This window comes from Trematomus bernacchii, unplaced genomic scaffold (assembly GCF_902827165.1).
Source record: "Trematomus bernacchii unplaced genomic scaffold, fTreBer1.1, whole genome shotgun sequence".
NCBI lineage: Eukaryota > Metazoa > Chordata > Actinopteri > Perciformes > Nototheniidae > Trematomus > Trematomus bernacchii.
In genome coordinates, this window is record NW_022987709.1 from 736272 (window position 1) to 758935 (window position 22664).

The 22664-nt window shown below is 43.8% G+C and overlaps 1 protein-coding gene across 1 annotated transcript in view; it reads left to right on the forward strand.

The window, feature by feature from the left end:
• The window catches only part of ryk (receptor like tyrosine kinase), a 69392-nt gene extending 46950 nt beyond the window's left edge, over positions 1-22442 (forward strand). The window contains 8 exon segments of the mRNA XM_034140925.1: positions 3778-3864; positions 4592-4663; positions 6619-6662; positions 6664-6750; positions 12409-12518; positions 12628-12787; positions 15701-15837; positions 21393-22442. Of these exon segments, the coding sequence (XP_033996816.1) occupies positions 3778-3864; positions 4592-4663; positions 6619-6662; positions 6664-6750; positions 12409-12518; positions 12628-12787; positions 15701-15837; positions 21393-21504 (809 nt within the window). The 3' untranslated portion in view covers positions 21505-22442.
• Positions 22443-22664: the final 222 nt, after the last annotated feature.

The window sequence follows — 22664 nt, forward strand, 5'->3', positions numbered from 1 at the left end:
CGTTTTATCCCGGAGGGGAAAGCTCACTAGTTTCCAATCCAGAGAGAAACACCTCGCCTGAAACACACGATTAGTGCCATGAGTTAGTGAAGCAAATTACAGAACATTGCACACTTATTCACAAGTCAAAACGTTTTCATAGCGGGCGCGGCTGAGAATAGCTAGCTAGCTAGCTAGATGTTGTTAGCCAGCTTGGAGCTATGATAGCCAGTTCAGCTAGCATGGCTAGCTCGCAGTGGCGAGCCGTCAGGGCCCTCTAGGCCCTCTGTGAGGGCCTAATATATTCCAAAAATAATATTTAAAAACATTAAAAAAAAAATATTTGTTTTAAATATATATTTTTTTAATATTTTTTTGTTATATTTTTCATTAGTTTTACCGAAAAACTTTCGAAAAACTTGATTTAATTGTATTTAAATAACATTTCCAAAGAAATAATCCTTCGAATCTGCCTGTTCATTCTCTGTTGAATGTAGGGGTTACATGAAAGAAGCTCGTCTGGCCCTCTCTGCGATTCACAGAGGGCCCGCTATAGTAACTGAACGAGAGAGTAATGTCAAATGACAGTACAATTGACCAATCATATCTTCCCTCTAAATGGGTGGGTTTTATTATCGCGGACATTATGACAATTCCGCCCGCTGTGAAACTTTTCTTGTTTCCATAGCAACAACAACTTCCTGTCAACAGCGTGAACTCGCCTTCAAAATAAAAGCATGCCAAATTACACTTAAGACATACAACGGCAATGAAAGTAACAAACACAATGCAATATCATTTTCAATGTCAAAGAACACAAATTGGGTTCACAGGTGTTGTTTTGTGTGGTAGAGGGTCGCTGTCATTGATGTGTTTTGCACCCTGGGCCGTTGTTTTGATATTCCGCTGAAGTATACGCTGTGACGTAATAACTCTTTTTTTTTTTTTTTTCGAGGGAAGGGGTGGGGGTCAGAGGGCCTAGGTATAAAGCTCACGGCTCGCCACTGCTAGCTCGATCTACTGAGCAAATAAAAGTACATCTCAGACCAGTATTGTGCAGATTAAAACAGTGCAGTGCATGTAGTTTATTTTACCTTCGTCGTCGTCCCGGCATGACTTTGCGCTGTGGACGGTTCCCAGGTCGGCTAACTTTGCTGAACAACGCTCCTACATTTTGCAGTTGGAAACTGCCTTCAGTAGAAGCTTCTGGATCGCGTCCTCCGAGTAAATCGGCAGAAGAGCCGACACATCCTCATCACTCCACCGCTCCGATGATTTATTTAGTGTTGCTATAATAACTGCTTTCACAAAAGTAATCTCTTCGTTGGTGCGCTGCGTTGAGATTTTAATGCGAGCAAATAAAATGGCGGCTTCACAAACGTTTTTGGAAGTTTTACGGGGCGTGGTTTGCATTCCGCCCAGCCAATCAGACATATGAACCTTTTTCTCCCACGAAAGTCCCTGCTCTCTAGCAGGGACTGAAAAGCGGGTAAAAATTGTTCTGATGAACTAATTTAGTTCCGGGGGCTTTTTGGTGTGAACGCAAATATATCGTAGTTCTGATGAACTATTGTGGGAAAAGTACTCCGGTGTGAACGCGCCAAAAGTATATAGGGTAGCTATTCTCATGTGAAATTAAAAAGTGAAGTGATGTGCTGGCTTTAACACTCATTATCACAACTACGTTATGAAGGAAAAAGTGTTTAAATAGGAGGGGAGGGGAGAGCTATTAAACTCTTACATATATTCTCAGATAATGTTTTAGGTCGGGTTGTAATCTTGCTCAGTGCAAGATTTCCCCTTCAGCTTGGTTAATACCTGAATCTTAACTTTCACAAGAGCCTTCCAATCTTTAAGATTTTATAATGTGCACAGCTTCCACTCGCAGCAGAGCTGAGAGCTGTAAACATCCAGGCTCCCAGAGGCAGTTTGGAAACGGGTGCTAGAGTATTACAACATGTGTAATGGTGTTTGTTTGATAAGGATCTCTTGTGTGGGATCTTTGTGCTACCCTTTTGTACAGAAACATTTTATTTTCAGTAGCCTAATGAATTAGAACTTACAAGAAGGTATATTTATATTCCTATTCATGAATATTGCCCGTTAACCTGTGTGCTTAGGACAATGGAGACGTGGCTGATGGCATGAAGGCTGCATTTTGTTCATGCCTCATCAGATCAGTGTCAGTGGAACCTTGCTATGAACCTGAAGTAGCAGAAGTTTGTTCTTGCTGAGACTTATTACATATTGACAGAAAGCCTTAGACGGTGAGGTTTATAAATCTCTCTCCCTGGCTGTGTCCCAAAAATAAACATCACTGTTTGGGCTATAGTTTTGGCTCGATCAATCCTCATGGAGCTGGACAAGACTGTACTCACTTTCTGGAGATTTGCCTACACTGGGGTTTAATGTTGCTGTGTGTGAATTATGTAATAGTTACCCAAGGGTGACTCCAATGTAATGGGAGCGAAAAGTGTGGATGTCTTGGTTTTAAATGGCACTTAAAGGCCCTCTTTCATTCTAAAAATAATGACATCATGGGCAGTACTAGTCTTTGTTCAAAAAACCCTGTGCTTGTTGGCTGTTCAAAAACAGAGGTTTCCCTTTCCTATAGTGTGTTATATAGGTTTTTGTGCATGTACTGTAAATGGTCTGCAAAGGATAAAATCCCTGTGTTCCCTCCAGAGGGAGTTTCCGGTTCTGGTTTCAGACGGAAGGTGAAAAGAGGGTGCTTGGAAACATGTACCAGTAGAGCCAGTAAAATACAATGTAAACCTGAAAATGAGAATAATAGGGCCCTAACTACTGGATGGACCTTCATGTTCCCCTTAGGCTGAAGTGTCATAACTGTGGTGATCCCTGACTTTTAATTACAGCAACGAGTAAAAGGTTAGTAATACAAAAATACTTAAGTTATTACCAAATACCTGTTAAACAGCCTGAGCTGTCAGTCACTCAGTCACACTCTGCTTGCTTAAGAGTTTGAGTCATCCATCAACACAATTAGTCATTTTATTTTATCTCACTGTGGCTCTACGTCTGGTTGATCAACAGCTCTTTAGGATATGTTCTATGTCAGTTTATTAGTCCTTCTATTTGCTCTCTTAACCTTTGTATGGGTGAGGTTATCAAATGTGTTTTTAAATGGACAGCTGTTAAATTTGTACTTTACCCTGTAGGGCGCATCGTGATACTGCCTTGTGCAACAGCTGGAAACTTTCTTTTTGATATTGTTTTTTTAGTGCCCCTGTCTGCGAGGCTGTTGAACTCTGGTTGTGTTTTTCGGAGGCAGCAGGTCCAGACAGGCTTTACGGAGAAGCTGGTGGAGGGAGGGAGGCGGTTAAACACTAACCCTGTTGTTGTGCTCCGTCTCTCCTCCTGTTGAAACACCAGGCACAGATAGCCTCAGGGCTCAGATTTTTTGGGAAGTTTATGTTGATGGTTTATGTTCTTAAATGGCATTTTACCTCAGTAAAGTCCTGGAGCAACAGTTTAGACAAAGGAGATGATGAACGCGCTCACTTGGCCTTTCCACATCGTGTGTATTTCTGAATCCTTCTTAGTGATGAAAGGTCCTCTCAGCTCACTGAATCCCTCTTGTTTTGGCTCTCGTCAGTGAGACAAGAGCCAAAGCTGTGCGATCCCTTTTATGAGACAAAGCAATTTAACCAGTCCACAGATCAGTCATGCGTGGCGACCTGTTAGTGAGGTGACATTTTGGTTTTTGAATGTGGTGCCTCCTTCTGTGTCTCTTCTGCCCTTTTCCCTTAAATAAAACCCGTGTTTCTTCTTTGACAGGCACGTTTGGCCGCATCTTCCACGGCGTGCTGCTGGATGAAAAGGACTCCAGTAAAGAAAAGCAGGTCTTTGTAAAGACAGTGAAAGGTATGCCACACATTTTGGCAAAATATTGGGAACATATCACCATGTGCGTTGTTAGTTCCCTGGTCTCATATTAAGGTGCTATTCACTGTGTGAGTGTGTTGTTTAGAAAAGTGATTGCTGAAATGCCCAGACACGAATGTATTGCTGAAGATCTGAGACTAATGGACAGCGCGCTTAGCTCTCGAGTAAACAGTAACACAGGTTTCAAGTTAATGAATGATATTTCTCGCTCATGCCTGCAGCGTTTGCCAGTGAAAGATCCTTTATGTGGGAACGCTTAGGTTTCTTGTCAGCGGCATGTGTCAGATTTCTCTGCCAGTTGCCTTCTGACCTCTCCATTCTCTCATGTTTACTCAGGGAGGGGTGGATACCAGTCAGGGAACAATATCCTCATGCCAGTCTTGGCTTTGTTAAAGTCTTTACTTCCTCCTTATTGCGCCTTAGGGAAAAGAACAATTACTGCTTCCATAAGTACCAGGCGGTGGCAAAGCTGCATACACAGATTTAAAATGTGTCCGGCAGTGAGTTTGGCACAATTCTGTGTTCCTCTGAAGTTTCCCACTACAAATGACTGTTGGCAGGGGAATGTGTGCAGGGAAACAAATACAAATTCACACACTACGTGGGGTCCAAGAGTTCAGACAGTTCTACGAACTCTTTACTGCATAGGTCACTCCAGTTCTGCTCCAGTTTTTAATCTGATTTTGTTTCTGATCAAATTGTTTAGATCATGCATCTGAAGTGCAGGTGACCATGATGTTGACTGAAAGTTGCAAGCTTCGTGGACTTCATCATAGGTGAGTGGAACTAATTCCTATCTTTAAATAACTTTTTGTTAAATTTGACTTAATTTAATTAAAAACATTTAAATATCAAAGGTTTTAACAATATAATTAAATGTGAAAGACAATGAAAAATAAGTAAAACATAACCCCCAATGTGTGTTTCTGTTAGAGCCTCACTTTATCCACACAGTGGCCACACTTCTGCACCAGCTTCAGATCCAGGGTGTCCGCGGGGGTCTCTTAAAAAGTATTTAAAAGTTGATAAATCAATTTAGCGAAAATGAAGGCTATTAACAGGTATTAAAAAAGTATTAACGGCATTTTCCAAGGTATTAAGAAGGTCCACAGCAACGACACAATGAAACACCCTTAATTACTGCAACGACATTGTCGGGAAAACCCCCTCAAGGCGGCCCCATGCATAGCACGCCGTAAAAATGCTGCTTCTTATTTTAAGTTTAAGCAGCGGAGTCCGGGCGATGCTGCTCCTCCAAGGAAGAGACACACGTCACTAAGCCAAAAAAACGATATCCCGGTCACAGAGATCTGCTATTTTAAAGTAAAGTCAACACATGTCACCCCAAAAATATAGTCTATATTAAGAACGAGAAAAGTCTTAACAGTATATATCGTTTTTTTGTAAAATATGACAAATGTGCGAGAGTGATGACGTCAGAGCATCGTCCTATGTGCCGGGGCTTAGCCCCGGACAGCCCCGACCCAATTAAACCCCTGGGTATTTTGTGAGGGAGCTCCTATATGGCATTACCCCACTGAAGCTCACCAAAGTTAATATATTTCATAGTTCAAAGTTTTGTCAATTGTTTTGTTTATTGGTCAGAATACTGGTTTTCTAATGGTTTTCTGAGGAGTTTTACTGGAATGAAAGAGCACAAAGTGTGTCTACAGAAGCAACAAAGCAGCATACTGCATTAAACCTGACCTTGACAGAGAGGTTGAAGTCATGTGGAGAGGGAGGCTTCAGTAGTCTGTCTGCACTCTTGGGAACAATGCCTAATCAATGCATTGGGTTGGTCACACCACAATTCATTCTCTTGTGCTTTGTTCTATCTGAATTATGATAAGGAGTTATCACAAACTCTTTAGTTGTGCTATCTTACAATCAATACTGCATATAGTAAATGTGAGGTAAAGTGTGTCGCCAATGTAACCGGTTAGAACTCGAAGTTGCGATGAGGTCTTAAAATGTATGGAAAGGGTCTTAAAATGTATTCAATGTGACTTCAGGATTCCTGCGTATACCCTGAGATCTGACAGCTGCAGCATGAATGCATTTCATTGAGTTAAAAACTATTAAAAAAAAAAAGTAAAGTGCAGATCTTCACCAAAAAAACAAAGAAGTGTTAAATCTCACTACGAGTTTAGATAGATCCTGACATACTGGGTGAGGAACTCGTATGCAGATGCCCCATTACAATGAGACCAAACTTTTGTAGTGATTAGTCAGAAAATCTCTTTTGAGTTGCGACAAAGGTAAAGAGCTAGGTAAGGTTGTTTTAAGATAATCGAAAGCAAGACATGTGTTTTGCTACTGAAGCAGACTTCACACTTGCACTCTTACGGCCCGTTCAGAAGAGTGAGGAGTCAGTGAAGGTTTAAACAGTTCCTAATATAGGTTTTCATTTTGTGATTGTGCCCGGGTAACTACGGTAGTCCTTCAGCATACCTTCATGAATGAGCACACAGACATTAGGCTGATGGTCCTGGAGTTGAGAAAGAGCAGCGGACAGACAGAGAGACGGCCCCTGTTTGCCCGCTCTTCCTCTTTCTTCTTGTCAAGGTCAAAAAGTTGACACTTGCTCACACTTCCTCTTCCACAGTTTGGCAATGGTTTGGATGACCCCCCCACCTCTCGGTTAACATGTACTTCTATCTTCAAAGAATCCCATTTACGTGCACCACTTTCTGCACATTTCCCTTACACATTGGTTCTCTCCACCCTCAGAAACCTGCTTGCCGATAAGCCAGGTGTGCACGGAGGACGGAGAGAAGCCCCATGGTGCTGCTGCCCTTCATGGCCTGGGGGAATCTCAAGCTGTTCCTGCGCCAGTGCAAGCTAGCTGAGGCTAACAACCCACAGGTGAGGCTTTCACATTTAGTGAATCAAAAAACCTTTTAAACCATTAAGATAAATGGCTCAATGTAAGCCATGTATGGAGGCAGTTATGGAGCTATTCAAATAAATCCCCCAAATTGGAAGAAAAGTCAGAATATATCCAAGAGTGGAGCCTGAAAGAACTTTTTGTGTTTGTAGCAATCAACACAAAGTAACACGTACCTGTAAGTACTGTTTACTCTGTTAATAAAAGGACTGTTGATATAGTCATGAAGCCTGTGCTTAAGGCGAAGGTTTTAATACGCTATGTACAGACAATCAGGCTTTTGTACAGTTAACCCCGGGGAGTCTTTGATGCACTTGGCAAAGCCACAGCACAGATCCAACCAATCAATCAGCTGCAGAATACAGATGTAGCGAACACTTGCAATCACAAGATGAAGCTTGCCACCCATTTGCATTAATCAGAACCGCTTTGTTAAGTTTCAGGTAACACATCAGCACCTTGGTACTCTGCAATCTCATTAAGTCCTTTTGGCAGTTGTAGGAGACAAAGACATAGTCATTAAGTTGTGCAATAAATGTGAAGCTATAATCAGAAATGCATCAGTACAGAGGATATAAAGCCCGGGAAAGCACTGAGGGAACACAATACAACAGTGTGGCATTCACTTTGAGTGTGAACATCTGCTTTGGAAGGTGGAACAGTGAGAAAAAACAGAGTTAGCCTTTTCCACAGTTGTGCTTGTTCCACTGACTACCCAGCTGTTCGAGCTGCCTGGTGGATACACAGAGTCTGGTACCAGCTCCACACATCTTGTTGTTGACGAGATGTTCTTATCTCTGTTCTCTGCCTGCCAAGACTTTGGTTTCCTCTGTTTGGGGTTAACACATTAATTAATTGAGGTTGTATCACACTGTCCACTGCCAGATAAGATTAAAACAGTCAAAAAATGTCTGCTGTGTGTGCAAAAAATGTGGGCAAATAATATGTGGTGGTGCTAGTTGAGGAGCAGGTCAAGTTTGTAGACAGGATGTTTTAATACATTATGACCGTGCTCCCGAGCAGGTTTACCAAGCCCTAAGCTAAAGTCTGGGTAGGCACATTTTGGAATTTGCAGGAATGGTCCAGTCAGAAAGCTGCCTTAGGGCTGACAGCTCTCTGGTCTAGGAGCAGTGTGAAGAGTCCTCAAAAGTCTAGAGCCCCACTGTGTGAGGCTGCTCTTAACCACAGCAGCTCTTTGAGCTAAATGCTAAAAACAGCAAACATGCTAACACTGTTTACCATGTTCACCACCTACTTTGGCTTTTTTTGCAAAAACCATAAGATTAGCATGCTTACATTGCTCCTAAACACAGTTTGATGTCAGACACTCCAACAGTTATGGAGCCATGTGACTCATGGCTCTAGAGGCAGGGGGTTTCAAAGTGTGGGAAGGTGAGGCCTCCCCTCAGAGAACATAAGAACAGCCGCGCCCCCCCTCCCAATTATTATTGCTACTATTATTAGGGTCCTGAGACCTAGGTCGGCGAAACCCTATTGAAAATCGGTCGCGCAGCGACCGATAAAACCTTTGACCCCTGCAACATATGTGAAAACTCACCAAATTTTGCACGCGCGTCAGAATTGGTGCAACTTCAGATATGTAATTGGTTCCGGAACTTTGCGTCAAAAATTGCGTAGGGCCACGCCCCACTTCCGTTTTTAACGTAAACTTCCCCCACTTTAACTTTCACGTAACAAACGAAACTCACTACGCATATCTAGGGTGCGAAGACAAACCAAAAAAGCCTCTTGGAGGGGTTATACAATAACGTACAGGAAGCCGGCCATTTTGAATTTGGTGTCGAGAAACACGCGATTTATCGCGTTTTTCGTCCTCCGCACGAAAATCTATCTTCTCCCAGGGACTTTATTCCGATACGACTCGAAATTCGTCGGGTAGGCGCCCTCGAGACATGGGCAATTCAAAGTTATCACGGAAGTTTTTTCTTTCGCACGGCGTAGCCGTGAATTGCGCCAAAGTTCACGTTCGCTCGATGCTAGGCGAGTCCCTCGCCATGGAACACGATGATGTCATAACGCCAACTGACATACTCAGAACGCCACCCAAACTTCCACATGATGGTTAACACTATGGCCCCTGAACAGCTCTACCGTCAAATTTGATGTTACTTAATATGGCGTTACCATGGCAACGCATCCCTCGCCATAAAACACGGTGTCGCTGTAACTCCAATGGACACGGTCCCATCGTCCCCCAATCTTCATTTTTATATCACCGGTCCATGCCTCAACAGCTCTACGTGAAATCTGAGATCTCACCGTAAGCCGTTTCCATGGCAACGAATCACTCGCCGTAAAACACGATGTTGTCTTAAGTCAATGGAAAATGGTCCAAACTGCACCAGACTTCAGATGATGGCTACTAGTCCGCCCCTCAACAGCACTATGCCAATTATGGGATGTCATCATATGCCGTTGCCATGGCAACGCATCCCACGCCGTAAACACAATGTTGCCTTAAGTCAATGGAAAATGGTCCAAACTGCACCAGACTTCAGATGATGGCTACTAGTCCGCCCCTCAACAGCAATATGCCAATTATGGGATGTCATCATATGCCGTTTCCATGGCAACGCATCCCTCGCCAAAAAACACGAAGTTGCCGTTACTCCTCTGAAAATGGTCCAAACGGCACCAGACTTCAGATGACAGTTATGGTCCGGCCCTCAACAGCTCTACGCCAATTCATGGGATGTCATCATATGCCGTTTTCCATGGCAACGAATCACTCGCCGTAAAACACGATGTTGTCTTAAGTCAATGGAAAATGGTCCAAAACTTCACCAGACTTCAGATCATGGCTACTAGTCCGGCCCTCAACAGCACTTATGTCAATTATGGGGTGTTCATCATATGCCGTTGCCATGGCAACGCATCCTTCGCCATAAAACACAATGTTGTCTTAAATCAATGGAAAAGGTTCCAACGGCAACCAGACTTCAGATTGACAGTTAATGGTCCGGCCCTCAACACCTCAATAGGACAATAGTGACTTTCCTCAAAAGCTGTTTCCATGGCAACGCATCCTTCGCCAATAAAACACAATGTTGTCTTAAATCAATGGAAAAGGTTCCAAACGGCACCAGACTTCAGATGACAGTTAATGGCCCGCCCTCAACAGCTCTACGTGAAATCAGAGATCTCACCGTATGCCGTTTCCATGGCAACGCATCACTCGCCATAAAACACGATGTTTGTCTTAATTCAATGGAAAATGGTCCAAACCTGCACCAGACCTCAGATAATGGTGAATGGTCCGGCCCTCAACAGCTCTACGTGAAATCAGAGATCTCATCATATGCCGTTGCCATGGCGACAGATCCCTCGCCATGAAACACAAGTTTGTCTTAAGTCAATGGAAAATGGTCCAAACTGCACCCAGACCCTCAGATAATGGTGAATGGTCCGGCCCTCAACAGCTCTACGCCAATTATGGGATATCATCATATGCTGTTGGCCATGGCGACAGATCCCTCGCCATGAAACACAGTTTGTCATAACTCGATGGAAAATGGTCCAAACTGCACCAGACTTCAGATGACAGTTAATGGTCCGGCCCCTCAACACCTCAATATGACAATAGTGAGTTTTCCTCAAAGTTGTTGCCATGGCAACGCATCCCTCGCCGTTAAGCACGATGTTTATGATACTGCTGTAACTCCTATAAATACATTGTCCACACGGACCTGAAACAACACCTCGACGTGCGGACAACAGCCTGCGGAGCGTCGAAGACCCGCTCAACGCTGCTTGCAGCTTTAATTATTATTATTATTGTTGTTGTTGCTATAATGCAGGGGTATTATTATCCAGTGGAATGTCCTTACCTACTGGCCTAGTTAAATCAAAGTGGTTACTTTTTTTTGGCTGGGCAGTGTAGTTTTACACACCGTCTTATTTGACTTTCTCAGGACTTAAAACTGTTTTTTGGGGGCAGGACCCCCACAAAGAAAAAATATATTTACACACGTAAGGTCATCGTCTTAACAGTTTTGTATGCTCATCGAGTCATCCGTGAGCAGAGCATCAAGTTGGCATGCCTATTACAGCTGAATGCGGCGATTACCATTTTGTTCAGCAAAACGCCTCACAAACTTATTAAGATCTAAAGCTTTAGTGCGTTTTGATTCAATGCTGAGTACAGCCAAACTTCACAGTCTCTTCTCTGTCATTGTAGACCGCAAATACCTCATTCCTTCCGTCTACTTGGGGTCCGAATGCGCCGTCCCGTTCAAATGAAATCGCCGCCAATCACATTTCCTCGCTAGCGCCAGGGCCGGGGGAGGGGTTACAAGGCTCGCGTCTTGTGCTGCATTCACTTGCACTCGGACATTATGGATTTTCTCTCATAAATGTCCGATGAGCCACAACTTTTATTTCAAAACAAAGCTGACGTTTTCTGCCAGACGCTGTCTCCTCTTTCACTTTAGGTAACTTCACTAAAAATCGATCCATGTTGCCGCTCGCATAAAGTTAGCTGAAGTTAACTAGCTAGATTTCACTGTTTCTCGTTTTTTTTTTTCTCACGCTGCGCCTCCCCTGAAGCTCTCTGGCGCCTCCCACTTTGAAATTTCAGCACATTAAAGGTCCCATGTCATGGCCATTTCTACTGATCATAATTCCATTGTTGAGGTATACTAGAATAGATTTAAATTGTGCAATGTTCCAAACTCACATTGGTTTCTCATACAGCATCTCTGTATAGCATGTGTATTCACTCTCTGTCTTACACGGCTTGTTGGAGCTCCTGCCCCCCCCCTCCCTATGAGCCTACTGTGCTCTGATTGGTCAGCTCGCCCACTCTGTTCTGATGAGTCTACCACCGTTACAGCGGAACATCAGTGATTATGTGTTACAATGGCGTTAGCAGCCAGAAAATGACACCAGTAATGACAAATAGATGAGAATGCTGCGTGGGGTCTGGGTGCCGTGTTGGCGGGACGTTGCGAGGCTCGCTGCTGCGAGGAGCGGACAGTGTGAGCTGGCTTACTGGTGTGGTTTCCGGGTCAGCGAGACACAGCAAAACCCAGCCCGAAACCAGCCCGAGCACACACACACACACACACACACACACACACACACACACACACACCCGCAGCCTGGCTGTGAGTCTGTGTGTGTGCTTACACACAGACTCACAGCCTCGCCGTGTCCCGCCGCCTCAGGCTGAGAAATCCGCGTTTGAGTGAGATTGAGTGTGTGTGTGTGAGGCTCCGCGGACGTAACGTAACGTAACGGCTCCGGATTGGTCCATTTGGACCAATTGCTCCATGGGGTCGTCGTTACGTCACTTGGTTCCCGGAAGAAAACAAATAGAAAAAGAGAAATCTCCAACGAGGCGTTCTGGGGGCAGCACAGACGGGTCTTTTCTGTGTTAGAGTTGTACTCCCTACAGGGTGTACTTTGAGGGTTTGTGACTCTGCAGACCGTTTACATGCAGACAAAGCTACATAACACACAAGGGGACGGGTAATAACCGGAAAAGCATGTCATGGGACCTTTTAAAGTCACGTCAGCTTTAGTCTCCTGTCCCCTCTCCCCCCCTTTTAGTGTATTTCCTGTTGCTGCTTCTCAACTCCACATTGTCTCTCTCTCTCTCCCTCATTTCCTCTCAGGCGATCTCTCAACAGGACCTGGTTTACATGGCCATCCAGATTGCATGTGGAATGAGTTACCTCTCTCGCAGGGAGGTCATACACAAAGACCTCGCTGCCAGGAACTGTGTGTAAGTGCCTGGCACAGAGTGCTTCCCTTCAGCTTTCAGGTGATTTGGATTGGAATTCAATTGCTAAAAATAAAGACGCCACTTTTTCTCTCTTCCCCCCCACCCACAGCATTGACGACAACATGCAGGTGAAGATAACAGACAATGCCCTTGCCCGAGACCTGTTTCCCATGGATTACCACTGTCTGGGGGACAATGAGAACCGGCCGGTGCGCTGGATGGCCCTGGAGAGCCTGCTCAACAACGACTTCTCCAGTGCCAGCGATGTGGTGAGGCCTGACACACACACACTTTACTGTGAACACTTCATCTGTGGACAATAATAATGCATTTTATTCATATCGGCGCCTTTCAAGGCTCTCAAGGTCGCAGTACAAGATACAAAACACAGAAAAACACAAAACACCAGCAGATAAATAAAAACAAGACAATGCAGTATATCATCATTAAAAACAGAGGATGTGTCATGTGATCCGGCTGGATATGCCAGTGTGAAGAGATACGTTTGGAGATGTGATTTAAAAATGGAGAGAGAGTCAATATTTTTCCGGATGTCCGGTGGGAGGGAGTTCCAGAGGGGGGGTGCAGCGCGGCTAAAGGCTCTGGACCCCATGGTGGTTAAACTGAACCAGTTTAGCGGTGCTGTTCGGTGTGAGGGGGGGGAGCGGAGGCGTTTGATGTTCCCAATATGGAAATAAGCAGACCGAAGGACATCACTGATGTGAGTTTTGAAGGAAGTGTGCTGTCGAGGATGACACCCAGACTCTTAACCTGAGGGGAGGGTGAGACTGAGGAGTTGTCGATGGAAATGGAGAAACTGTCAGGAATGGGGTTCCAATGAGGAGAACCTCAGTTTTATCACTGTTAAGTTTGAGGAAGTTGTTGGAGATCCAGGATTTGATTTCCTGTAAGCGATCATAGAGAGAGGTGGGAGGGAGGAACTATACTAGTAACTAGAGCTGTCAATTGATACAATAAAAAATTATCATTTTAATGACAAATATAATCTGTGATAAATCATTAGTTTAAAATTAGTATACTAAAAAAACTAGCATTTACTGTTTTTTTTATTTATTACCTTATTTGAAAATCTCAGCTTAGTTTGATGATTTCTGAAATGTTGTTGTAAAGTCTGACAATTTTCGGACACTAAATCCTGGACACAGCGGCTGTCACAGAGAGCTGTGGGATTGCCCTCTGTATGATGTGTGTTACACAGGACATATTATCATTGCTGCTCTATCTGATCGTACAGTGGAGACCCTGTCCAATGTCTCACACTGCTGTGCATGGTTCCACAAAAAGCCTTTCCTCTGTTTTCACCTCACCTTCAGAGCGAGCATTAGTCCTGATCAGCTGTGTGTGACAGTGAGGAAGTGATGGTTCTGACTGACGTCCAGTGCTCTCCAGTCAGTGAAATACATGTTTGTGGATTCCTCTGCTTTCTTTGTCTTTCACTGCCATGCAGTTCATGGGAAACAGCTCTGGATTGTGCGAGAACTTGGTGATTTCATTCATTTGTGTTATTTTATTTTTAATGTGTTATGGTTCCCAGCCCTAGTTATTACACATCTTCTTTGTTGTTTTGTGTCTCTGTAGGTATTATATGTCATTTTTGTGTTAGTTATTTTGCCCTGTTATTATTTAGTGTTTCTTTGCAGTTTCTTTGCTTATCTTTGAATTTGTTGTATGTTTCTTTGTGGTCATTTTGAAGTTCTTCCTGGTCAGGTAATCTCTCTTTGAGTGATGATTTAATAATTCAGGTCAGGGGGGCACTGACAGTCTCCGCCCCTTAGCCTGTTCCTGATTGGTGCGTCCTGTAATCCTTTCCTGTCTGTTGAGGTGTTTTTAATAACTACATGGGGAAAGGATACAGAGGGGGGTGATGCAGGAAATGGAACCAATTGCCATTCTTAGACGCTCGGTCAAGGTTTGGAGGGAAGGGAGTCAGCGTGGAGCACCATGTGACCTTCCTGTGTCACGGGAGCAGAACGGGCGTGGCACCGGGAGCCGGGAAGCTCCCGGTGCCACTGCCAGCAGCTGCCACATTCCTCTTATGGTCACACCACTTCACAGTAGTTACCCCCCCCCCCCCCCCACACTTACAATTAACAGACGCCTGGCATGACAACCCACTAAGCTTTAGGGAAAGTCCAGACAAGTACCTGGAACTGTGTAGCATCATGAGAGCATCTCTCTCACAAACACACACACACACACACACACACACACACACACACACACACGCTCCCTCAAACACTCCCTCATGCCAGTGTCAGGATATTTAGGCATGGTTGGAGTTGTTGGCAGTGGCACTGAGGGAACAGGGTGGGTACTGTTCATCACGCTCTTCCTCTCAGGAGTCCCCCCATCACCGTGCCCTGTGCCCTCAATCACTCCCTTCACTTCCTTTAAAGGCTGCATGTAAGGTTATGACATACTAACACAACAGCAAGCTGCTCTTTAGTGATCATATCATGTTCTGTTCATAATTCACTGCCAAGAGAGCAAGAGCTGCCCAGTTTCATTTTACATTAGCTAGACTCCATACATTCCAAATAACAAGTGCAGGGTCAAAGCCTATTGTTAGCTCTTCATTGTGACCTTGGCTGTAGGTCAGTACAAGAGTCACACAGATATGGACATGCTTGTTTCCTCCTGGAGGTCAGCCTGCAGGGTCAGCACACCCCTGTCGGACCCTCACACTGTCCCAAACACAACTGTTTACTCATCATTTCCTCACATTGTTCCTGTGAAACACTTTTCTGTTAAATGCAAGTTGGCCGCTTTCCGCACCCTGGATGGAAATGTTGATTATATTTATCGGGTCTGATGTTAACACCAGATACAACAGCTTGTGTTGATCATGTTTCTAACCGTGTGTGTGTGTGTGTGTGTGTGTGTGTGTGTGTGTGTGTGTGTGTGTGTGTGTGTGTGTGTGTGTGTGTGTGTGTGTGTGTGTGTGTGTGTGTGTGTGTGTGTGTGTGTGTGTGTGTGTGTGTGTGTGTGTGTGTGTGTGTGTGTGTGTGTGTGTGTGTGTGTGTGTGTGTGTGTGTGTGTGTGTGTGTGTGTGTGTGTGTGTGTGTGTGTGTGTGTGTGTGTGTGTGTGTGTGTGTGTGTGTGTGTGTGTGTGTGTGTGTGTGTGTGTGTGTGTGTGTGTGTGTGTGTGTGTGTGTTCACAGTGGGCCTTTGGAGTGACTTTGTGGGAGCTGATGACTCTGGGTCAGACCCCCTACGTGGACATTGACCCTTTCGAGATGTCCGCCTACCTGAAGGACGGCTACAGAATAGCACAGCCCATCAACTGTCCAGATGAACTGTAGGTTGATTTACAGAGCACAAACACATGCACACTCACATCTCCATTGAACACAGTTTTAACCTGTTAAGCCCTGAGCCTGTTTTCCAGGTCTCAGGCTCGAAAATGACATTCCCAGAACAAATGACTATGGCCCAATCCCAAACCACTCCCTCGACCCTACCCCTCCATGACGGAGTGAACTCCGTCTGTAGCCACACTCGCAGCTGAATGAAGTTCCCTCCATTAAAGGAAACCTATCATGTTATATTTAAATGATATATTGTACCTATACCTATATAAGGTATATTTATACGTTTCTGTTTTCAAAATACCAAACAGATCATGCATTTTAGCCATGCCTCATTTCGCTCTATGTGCTGTTTGCTGTCTACGGGTCTGATTCTGCTGACCACGCCCCCCTGCAGGAGAGGGTAGACGTGCTCTGATCAGCTGCTGGGCTGTCAGAAGAGGGGGAGAAAAAGAGATCTCCGTCCTCGTGTTTTATTATATAGAGTCGTTATTCATTTGTTTTAAAGCTCAATAAATAACAAAGAAGACCTTTGACCGGCACTTTTCTAATTTTGTCCGGAAGATTTAAACTTTAACGGACATCTTGACCGGCGAAACAAACTGAAACTGAAACTCTGCCGCACGGTCCCCTCGTTCCTTGGAAGAGGCGGAGAGGTGGGTGTTTGTCATCTGCTGGTGGACTAACCGGAGAGAATTACAGTGCTTGCCTCGACGGGGAGGGGTTGCATTGAATTAAAGCAGCAGGAGAAGCAAACGCTTGCCTCGGGGAGGGAGAAAGAAAGCCACAGCGGAGAATAAACAGAAGGGTAACCATGGTAACCAAGTCTTCTTCGCTGCTTTTGTGGCAGACTACAGCGCCACTTACAGGCCTGGCATATGTACTACAGCGTCTCCAGCGCTTTTGAACGGCAATGGTCGTGGCTGTCTCCTCCTGATTGGTGGAGTTGGCCCAATAGCCGTATCGCCACCGTCCTGACGTCAGGACAGTGTTCAAATCTGGATCAGTTTTTATCAGATCCGTTGCAGCCCCTTTTTTAGAGATTTGGGTATGGAGGAAAATAGAGAGGGTTGTGTTTTCTGACACTTGGTGAGTTCCCTGGAACACCGGGGACACATATTCATGTATAAAAGACGTACAAAAGTGCATTTTGCATGATATGTCCCCTTTAAGGGTTAAGGGTATAAATACAGCGCACCGCATTGGGACGGCCAGAAACAGGAAATGCCGCAACTGTATGTAACAACGGTTTCAAATCAGCATCTCTTAGACCAAACATTTAAATTAAGAACTCAAATAAAACTCCAAACATCTTTAATTGTGTTACTTTTTCTGTAAAGCTCTATTAGTTTTAAACCTGATTTTTAACCCGTAAATATACACAACTTTATAATAAAATGCACACATTTACCTTTTTCTAGACTAAACACAGGTACGATCCTAAGTTAAAAAAATATGAGGTTATCATGAGGTTGTTAACATCGCAGTTTATCAGTGGATGTTTGCTGGAAACTGTTTGTAAACAGGTAGAGACTGGTCTCCAGTCAGCACCGCTGCAGACTCGCTGTTTGAGGGCTTGATAGCCCACTCCCCCTCCACACCGCTCCACACTCGTTGGTTTGGAACAGCACTTAATGTGGCGGACCCTCCGCGCGAACGCGCAAACGGAGGGGTAGTGTGTAGGGGGCGGTTTGGGATTGGGCCTTAATCTTCACTTCTAAAAGGGGTAAATGAATCCTCTTTGTTCTCAAAGCAATGATAAACCTGTGAGTTGGATGTAGAAAAGTCAGAATCAATATAGAATTTTTTTATTTTAAAGTGAATTCAGATTGAACATAGTAAAAAAATGTAAATTATAGTGTCCGTCCAAAAAAAAAAACATTACTCATAGTGAAAACCACCCTTGAATGATGGGATAGTAGACTCAAAGCTTTAGGAATCCAAACTATAACATATAATAAGTACCCTGTATCAAGATTGGTGCAAAACAAGTGACATTTGACCTTTTTAGAGAGGTTTAGAAAAAGAAAAAACACTTCTGGGGTCATTTGGATGCATTTTCCATATCTCTGGAACCCATTGGTCGATTTTGATGATTGACACCTCTTTTTAACCGTTAGAGCCAATAGAATCGAGGAGAATTCCTAAAATCCATCTAAACATTACCCATTGGGATGCGTAGCCAGAATGCCCCGGAACCGGAAGCTGTCATACACTCTAGTACAGGGGTAGCCAACACTGTGCTTAGTCGCCCGCAGGGGCAACGTGAGTCGCCCGCGGGGCATGTTCTAAAAATAGCTCGCCAAGCAAATCCAAAATTTAAAAAATACACAAAACAAAAAAGGAAATGTAATTAAAAGAATCTACCCTATGCATAAACGAAACCTAATCATAGCGAACTCTATCTACTTACTACAACTCTATATCTATCTAACACCCCTCCTCCCTCCACCCCCACAATGAATATCAACCAATCACGTTCTTGCTTGATTTGCTGCAGTCGGGAAGAAAAGGAATGTGGAGCGGCAGCTCACCGCTTCATAAGGAGTTTAACCTTTCCTTCTGGCAGAATCTACACAACACATCAGCCCCATTGAACAGCCTCATGCCAGCCTATACAACACATGAGGGGCAGAGCTTTACTCTGTGTGTGTTGCAACTTGCATATTTATTTATTGCACTTGACGCACACATACGCATGGCGTAATTTCCACTGGGGACAGGGGGGAAATGTCCCCCGCTCTTTTCGAAATCCCGTTTGTGTCCCCCCCACTTTACAAATATGTTTATTATTTTTTTTTAACGCAAGCCGTCATCGCCACGGAGGAGCACACAGCCTCTGTGAGCGAGCGAGACAGAGGGAGAGAGAGAGAGAGAGCGAGCGAGAGAGCTAGGGAGGGAGGGAGGGAGGGAGGGAGGGGGAGAGAGAGAGAGCGAGCGAGCGAGAGAGCTAGGGAGGGAGGGAGAGGGGGAGAGAGAGAGAGAGCGAGCGAGCGAGAGCACACCTTTATCTATTTAATATAGATAAAGTAAGAAATCATTCCTATGTGTACTATAGGACAGTAAAAAAAAAACAGTTTAAAAGGGGAGCGATTAGTAAGATATGCATAAATAGAAAGAAAGAATGCTAACTAGGTAACATAAGATAAGAATAAACAAGTTTAAATGATTTGTTATTGGTTGTGATCATATTCTAAAGATGTTTGGATTATTGAAAAGTATACAGCTCCCTTTCATCTGAGTGTTGAGAGCTGTATCCATCAATTCATGTTGTGCTCAAAGTGCACCAGATTGATGCATTTCACTTCAACATTTAAAAATCTTCCCGGGGGTGCATGCCCCCGGACCCCCCTAGAGGAGGTGAGGACCCCCCTACAGGAGGTGAGGTCCACCCCCAAATAAAGCAAGTTAAAATAATTAAATTGCTTACATGTTCTTTTAGTAAACACTGAAAACGGGTCCCACAGACCCAAACAGCACACAAAGGTTAAAGGTCAGCATATCTTAATGTTAAAATGTGCTAAATATATACACTGCAAAAAACAAAAAAAAGAGGAGTAAAAGTAGCCCCCGACTTGTTTTAGTATCCTAAAAAAGGTTGGTGACCCCTGGTCTAGTAGCTAACATAGCAGCTAATATGAAATCTCCGTTATTGACATAAAAATGGAATGATGGATTATCAGTAGGGATGTAACGATATATCGAATATCGCGATATCGCGGTAAATAAATGTCTCAATACCGTCGTGAGACTGACAAAAGCTACCGCGATTTTTTTTAAATAATCTTTTTTTTTTTTTAAACCTTTATTCAACCAGATGGTCCCATTGAGATCATCGATCTCTTTTTCAAGGGAGACCTGTCCAACATGGCAGCAAGTAGGTTACAACATGAACATAAAACAACAGATAACACAAAAGGACATCGTATTTACAGGGCTACATTTACATACCTAGAGACATTGACAAGTACCAACAGTATATGTATATCTCGCCCTGTCAATAAGCCTCACCTTCTTGGCAAAAGCTGTATTGTTTTTGAAGTGGTGGAGAGACAATGCACAGTTGTACCCACTGCTGTCACCCATGGCCAAAGCATATCTCTCTGTCCCATCAACATCAGTACCAAGCAAGAGAGTTTTTTCCACAGCAGGGGATATTGTAAACACCCAAACATCCCAGCTTCTACCTGGAAATGTGGGCATGCTCATATTCCTAAAAGATAACCTTGATGATGCTGAGTGAGTGAGTTTGAGTTGAATTACTTGAAAAACTAAAGTGAAACTTGATTTATTCTATTGCAGGGTCTAATTATTATATTGTTGACACTTTAAAATACTACTATCCTACTAAAATGCTGTACAAATCAGATTAATTATTTAATAAAAAAAAAAAAAAATTCAATATCGCGATAAATATCGTACCGTGGACTTTTTATCGCGATATTATCGTACCGTGAGTTTTTGGTATCGTTACATCCCTAATTATCAGTAATCATTTCAAAGTGACACAGACATATTGGATTAACCTATGGATTGACCTTCAGCAGCGTTTTATCGTTTTAATGCCATTGAACTCAACTTTTGATCAGAAACAGCAAAAGGTAAGACAAGTTGGCCGTGTTTGCTCTGTACAGCTACGTGGTGTGATGTCTGGTTTTGTTTCCCATGTCGGGAGTTCTGATTAGCTAATTATTAACAAATGTGTGTGCTGTCGCATGCTGTCCGTCCATTCGTGTTTTTCTCCCGACTGGACAGCCTGTCAGTTTTATTTTGTTACCAATAGTGTCAGTTCAAATGTGCTCCCGACATCAAATACATCACATAAGCTCTGTGCCCACTTTCTGTGTTTCAACGGGTTCAAAAAGATCTGTTGCACCCGCCAAATCCCTGAACATTGTTATATATCCACAAAGACCTCTGGGAATAATCACCTGACCTCTGTTAGACGTAACTGAACAGGGTTTCCTTCTAAATACAATGGATGTGAGGCCACGGCTTCCTTTTCCAAAATATTATAGTCTACAAGATAAAAAGTTTTAAGGGCCTGCCTTATTAACAGTGATTATATCCAGGGGTGCACATAACTGGTACGCAGGTACGCATGCGCGGCAACAATCTGAAATGCGTAGCGTCACTTGTGTCACAAAGCGCATTTGCGTACCGACGTACTTGTGAAGCTTTTCCAGAAGGCGGTTAGATCACCAGACGACAGAGTCGGTCCCCGTGTGCACAGACAGGGCTGCTGTTAACGTCGGTCTAACCCCCCTCCGTTGACAATCGCGAAGCGCTGCACCTCCCCCCCCCCCCGTTGACAATCGCGAAACGCGGTACTCCACCCCCCCCCGTTGACAATCGCGAAGCGCTGTACCCCCATCCCACTTTCATGATGTCCGGCAGTGTCAGTAGTAGTAGGGGCTTGGACTGTGAGCCGTAGGGTCGCTGGTTCAAGTCCCCGACCTGACCCGAGTACTTTTACTTTTACTCAAGTTCTAGCTCTGAGTACTTTTCTCCCTTCTAATGTGTTGTGTGTCTTTTCTCCCCCCAGGTTTGCTGTGATGGCCTGCTGCTGGGCCCTGGATCCAGAGGAGAGGCCAAAGTTCCAGCAGCTGGTTCAGTGTCTCACAGAGTTCCACGCAGCGTTGGGCGCTTACGTGTAAAAACTAAAACATACTTCTTTTTTTTTTTTTTACCAAGAACAGCAACACTACAGGCTGGTGGACACTATTCATAAGGAATACATGAAATATAGAAATGTGCCTTACCAGGTGAAAGAGCCTGATGCTTTTATTTTGTACAGTTGTTTTTGGAGTTTTTATATAGTTGAATTTTTTTACAGCATAGCAAGGTAAATGGTTTCTTTGTTAAATATTGTTTGCTTTGAAAGCATCTAGAAGTGATGGCAATACAGTGCTCCACCTGCATTCCCGGACATTTACGTGCCAGCGGACCCATTCTTTTATAGAAGAATTTATGCCTCCAACAACCTGGTTTCAAAGACAGTATTTTCTACAGCTTTGTATTTTAGTGACACAGTGTAGATGTGTTGTGGATAGACCTAAAGCTGTGTTGGTATGCTTTGGGGGGGCTTTGGTACGAGGAGCCTCTGGAGAGGATTTCTTCCTGAAGGTACACGTTTCCTCCGGATCACACTAAAGACTTTTTCCTCGTTGATCAAACGGATGGACGCTTCAGATTTTTCTAAATCAGCATTGCAAAGCTACATTTATGACCTTGATTTCTTTTTATAAATCAAAGTGAATTGTGGACACTATTATTATTTTATTGTCACCACCTTATTCCTCTTTTGTACATTTTCTTTCTATCTGAACCTCCAAACTATCTCAACTTGTCTATTTTATAAGCTTGACTGTTCTGCGTCAGAACAAAACAAAAACCTTCACAGGATTCTTTTGACTGATTTTATTTTCTAATAATCACTGTGAACACACAAACTGCCACCAGCAGTCATCTGATCTTATTCTTCCACCTTTAACATCTTTGTGATGTGTCTCTATGGTCACTCTGCATGTTGGATTAAGGTTTTAAACTGCTTCCCGATTTCATATCCACAAATTAAATGGGATTTTAAAATATAGAATGTCTACTTCATTTCACTTGTTCACATCAAAAGCCTGCAGTGCATTGGTACAGTTCATGCTGATGAATTGAAGGCACCTGACACCACAGTCATGTTTGTTCTGTAGCCGCACCTGAAGCCCAGTGTTTTGGTACACAAAGGTTTCTCTGTTCCTCCTGCAGAGCTCCAACACCTCCGTTTGATTGAGGGAAAGCTTAAACTGGTGATGCTAAAGTAGCT